The sequence below is a fragment of the Trachymyrmex cornetzi genome, unplaced genomic scaffold (assembly GCF_001594075.2).
Source record: "Trachymyrmex cornetzi isolate Tcor2-1 unplaced genomic scaffold, Tcor1.1 scaffold37, whole genome shotgun sequence".
In the NCBI taxonomy this organism is placed as follows: Eukaryota; Metazoa; Arthropoda; class Insecta; order Hymenoptera; family Formicidae; genus Trachymyrmex; species Trachymyrmex cornetzi.
The window spans coordinates 16,701-21,107 of NW_017298429.1; the positions used below are offsets into that span (position 1 = coordinate 16,701).

General features: G+C 40.6%; 1 protein-coding gene across 1 annotated transcript in view; it reads left to right on the top strand.

Annotated features, from left to right (window-relative positions):
• The first annotated feature begins 922 nt into the window (after positions 1-922).
• LOC108763574 (UNC93-like protein) overlaps positions 923-4,407 on the top strand; it is a 5,352-nt gene continuing 1,867 nt past the window's right edge. Inside the window, exons 1-5 of the mRNA XM_018511322.1 lie at positions 923-1,216; positions 1,995-2,419; positions 2,714-2,922; positions 3,219-3,601; positions 3,985-4,117. Coding sequence (XP_018366824.1) covers positions 1,022-1,216; positions 1,995-2,419; positions 2,714-2,922; positions 3,219-3,601; positions 3,985-4,117 — 1,345 coding nt within the window. The 5' untranslated portion in view covers positions 923-1,021. The remainder of the gene's footprint in view (positions 1,217-1,994; positions 2,420-2,713; positions 2,923-3,218; positions 3,602-3,984; positions 4,118-4,407) is intronic.

Consider the following 4,407-nt stretch of genomic DNA (forward strand, 5'->3'; position numbering starts at 1 on the left):
ATCTGACGTTTGAAGGAGACTTGCCGCGGGGATGAATAATTTTCATTTTAATATATGATACCAGATGTGTTTCTTCTCTAAAACGTATCGAGTCTCGTATGTATACTTCTTGTCTTTCAAAGCGTTTCAGATCTCACAGTAAACAAGAAACATTTTGGAACACATCAACAACATTGCACCAACATTGTAACATTACACTGAGAAAAATGGTCTGGTTGAATTAAACAGTAATTCTGGTAGAAAATGGACGAATCAGAATTTTCTGGTTATGTCTATTAGAATTCTAGTTGAGATAACTAGAATTCTGATTAATATAAATACACGTATTACTACGGTATTTGTTAGACGCGCAAACATCATCAGCTATCTCGAATGTCGGGCCAACATCATACTCTCCCGCTGAATACAGAGAGAGAGAGAGAGAGAGAGAGAGAGAGAGAGAGAGAGAGAGAAATTTCTGATTCGTCCATTTTCAACCAGAAATGTTTTTCAGTGTACAATTAACGCTGTTGCAATGTTGCTAAAATATTCCAAAATGTTTCTCGCTAGGACTACATCTTGTCTTTTTGCTTCTTATCCGGTTTTTTGTTTTATATCGCCCGAGATAAAAGTTAACGAACTTCGAAAGAAATACAATTGTCGATAAAACGGTCGCAAAGGAGAAAAAAGCAAAAGGTAAAACCAAGAAACGGGAAACAAAGGGCACATTGTAGAATAGGCTTAAATGAAGAACGAGATGATTTTGTCATGCGCCAAATTTCGATGAACTTTACATTGCGAAATTCTGAACTTTGTACTTTGAATTGATCAATAAGAAACATTTGATTCGTATGAAGATAGATATCAGCAGTGTTACATTTGTTATAAAAAGTCCGTTCCCTTTCATCTAGGTGACCAACTCGCTGATAAGAAAAATTGTGATCGTGAAATGAGATCGAGCGAGGGATCTGATCGCGCGTGAGGAAGCATCGCAGTTCGTAATCGCGAAGTGAGAGAGAACGGCGGCGAGGTGATAACGACGATGGGTTCCTTGCCAAATCTTCACGAGCTGTCCAAGGACAAGCTGGGGAGCCCGGTGTACAAACCGGCGCCGATCGGCGGTCTTGGTCCGGCGCGATTGCCGCCGCAGCCACCGCCGTTGGCGCATACGCATAAACGTGCAAGAAGTAGCGGGCATCATCATTCTACTCTGTGCGACAACGATACCATGTTAGAGGTACCAACACATCGTCGATCGATTGTTATACTTGGAAAGATCTCGCTAGTCGATCTAGCTCAAGTCGATCGTATCTCACAAAGATCGGAATACAGACTTTTGCATAACGCATAAATAAGCATTAAGAAAATCAACCAATCGGAGGATGTTATATTTCATGAAAAGGAAGTAAATGAAGGACTTTAATTCATTTTTTATTCATTATGCATTATTATACTTTATGCAAAACTCTCTGCTTCCGTCCTAATCTTTATAAATATTCTGATAACTGCTGAAATGATTTAAGATTCATAATGCGAAAAGAACAGTTTTGCTGTGAAGAGAGAATCTTTAGCTAGATATAAATCTGAAAGTAATTCTGTTGAAAAACTATTAAATAATGTAGGACGCTCAAGCGGAGTTTTAAGTAAAGTCTAATAGTTAAGTTTTTAAATATTTTAACAAAGTCATACATTTTTCATGTACAAATGCATGGTTTGGAAGCCGCGAACTTGGATTTTAATCTAAAGTTAATCGGATCTAACGTTGCTTACTGAGATTCTAGAGATTTATAGCTAGATCTAAATTTAAATCCAAAGAAATTACATTCGGAGAATAACGTCGAGGTCTAAAAAAGTTGCGGTCGCGCATATCGAGTGTATCGTGCGAGATTACCGTTTCTAATTTTCATCGGATGATTATAGTATGCCGAATGTTTAAATTCGCCGATTGCGTATTAAATTATGCGGACGAGAAAACTCCTCGGCCCCCTTTTCTGATCTTTTTTATACTTTTGCAGCACATGGCGGCGTACTCGCCGATCTCCTGCCGATCGACGCGCACCTCGGCGCTCTCGTGGCGACGTCGCGACTCCATGAACTCATCGGCAGGTGCATCGTCCGTGCGCCGGCTGATCGCAGCGGTCCGTGCGGCCCCGTCCGGGCCCAGACCACCACGTAGAGTCGTCTTGCGCCACATCGCGGCCCTTCTGCTCGGCCACGCGAGTTGCTCGGCCGCCACGCTGCCCATCTTCCCGCTTCAGGCAGGCTTGGGCGCGTTCGAACCCCGTCTGGGCCCGGTGCTTCTCGCCTATCTCTACATGATGGCAGCCGCCACCAGCTGTTTCGCACCCATCGTCGTGCAACGGCTCGGCACGAATCTCGCCATCACCGCGAGTCACGTCGTCACTGCTATCTTCGTCGGCGTGCATCTGTATCCCAAATGGTAATTCGCGAATTTTTTGAATTTTCAATTTATGGACGATCGTACTCGTTACATTAATCACCAATTTGATATCGTTTATTCTGAAAATTCTAAATTTTAAATGTTCGGGCTTCAGCCGTTCCAAGCATTAGCTCGAGACGTTTATACGAAACGAATATAAGCTGCGAATTCTAAACTTTGAATCTCTGTGCTCTAGCAGTAAAAAATTAAACCGAAGAACGATTAGATAAAAGAATTGAAGACCAGATAAAAACAGAATATCTCGAAGATTAAATTATATGTACACATGGCCAGGTACATACTTGCGCCCAGTTACGTGATGCTAGGCTGCTGCGCCAGCTCGAGTTTCCTAGCGAGGACATCGCACATCAACGTCTCCGCGACCAGCCTGGCGCTGGTCTGCGTCGATCCCGAGGATCCCGCGGATGAAACGCGCCGCGAATGCCTGCTGAGAAGACTCAATCGGGGAATCAAGTTGGCTGAAGATATCGGCCTCGCAATCGGTATTTTCGCAACTATTATTTCTTTCGGCCTTATTTCACATCGTATATAATCTTTGCAAAAATTCCAAGTTAACTCAGAAATGATTTTTAATTTCTATTTCAAGTATCTACTTGATAAGTTTTCTATTGTAATTCGATATGTGCCTACATATTTTATTTTTAATTGTTTTTATATTTATATACGTAATAATTGATGTACATACTAATTATATTATTTTTCCATAGCTCTTATTTTTACTATATATATACATATATCATATCTTAGATTCAACTAATCTATTATTCTATGATCCCAGGTTGCCTCATCGCTGCAATTCTTGTCAGGCTAACGGATCTGGTACCATCTAGCATAATGAACACCGACGTTTGCGGGGCTGAGTACTGTTCAGAAGAGATGTACTTTTACAACGAATCGCTTTACATGCCGACAATCACGTCTGGCACTTCGAGGATCCTCGTCAGCATCTGGCTTGGCTTGGCGGTGCTCGGTCTAGGCATATCTTGCGCGTTTCTCGACTCTAGGCTGCAGGAACCTCAGACGAACCACGATCGCGCCAGCGTCAAAGACATCTTCAAATCCGTGAAATGCGCTTTTCAAGACCCGAAGCTTCAGCTCGCAGCGCCGCTCACGCTCTTCATCGGGCTGGAACAGGGTTTTATTTACGCCGATTTTATGGAGGTAAGTGATTTCAAAAAATCCGCTTATTTAAAATGATATTTATAATGAATATCTCAATCAACTGTTTGATATTTATAATTTTGATATATATTTAATCTAATTCAGTGAATTTCTCTTCCTAGAAGTGAAGAAAGTATTTCAAAATAGCTATCAACTAATTGAGTTATTTTATATACAGAGGTCAAAAATACTTAATTATTTTCTCTCTCTAAGACATTAACAAAATCTTGAATTATTTATTTTCCATGATAAATATACACATCGATTGAAATATTTCGCAAACGCGACACGAGTGACTCGAAATTTTCTTAAATCGACTATAACCGGCGTATATTTTCAAAATCAAGTGATTCTAATTAAAGAGCATATTATGTTTTGTTCAGGCATACGTGGTATGCGCCTTAGGTGGCGCCGGTACGGTGACCTTAAGCTTCCTGAGCTTGGCTCTATTGCAAGCTCTGGCCGCTGCGACGCTTTCGATGTTGCTGAGGCACATTAAAAGGTACTTTGTCGTAGGTAAGTGATTTCTAAAACAGTAAATTCAATGACAAGCACACGGTCGGATCCAAATAAGCATCTAATAATAGATATGTAAAATAAAGTGATTGGCACAAAGACAAATCAAGAGATAAGTTTAGAGGAAAGTCGCCGATACTGACATAGGTCTCCTTAAAGTGACGTCCCCTTATTTTTCGGAAACTAACTATTGCACTTTATTAATACTAATAAAATCATGATCTCTGTTTAGCTATAATTAAAGAAGTACAAACTCATAATTCGTAGGTTTGTGGCTTGTTTCTATATCA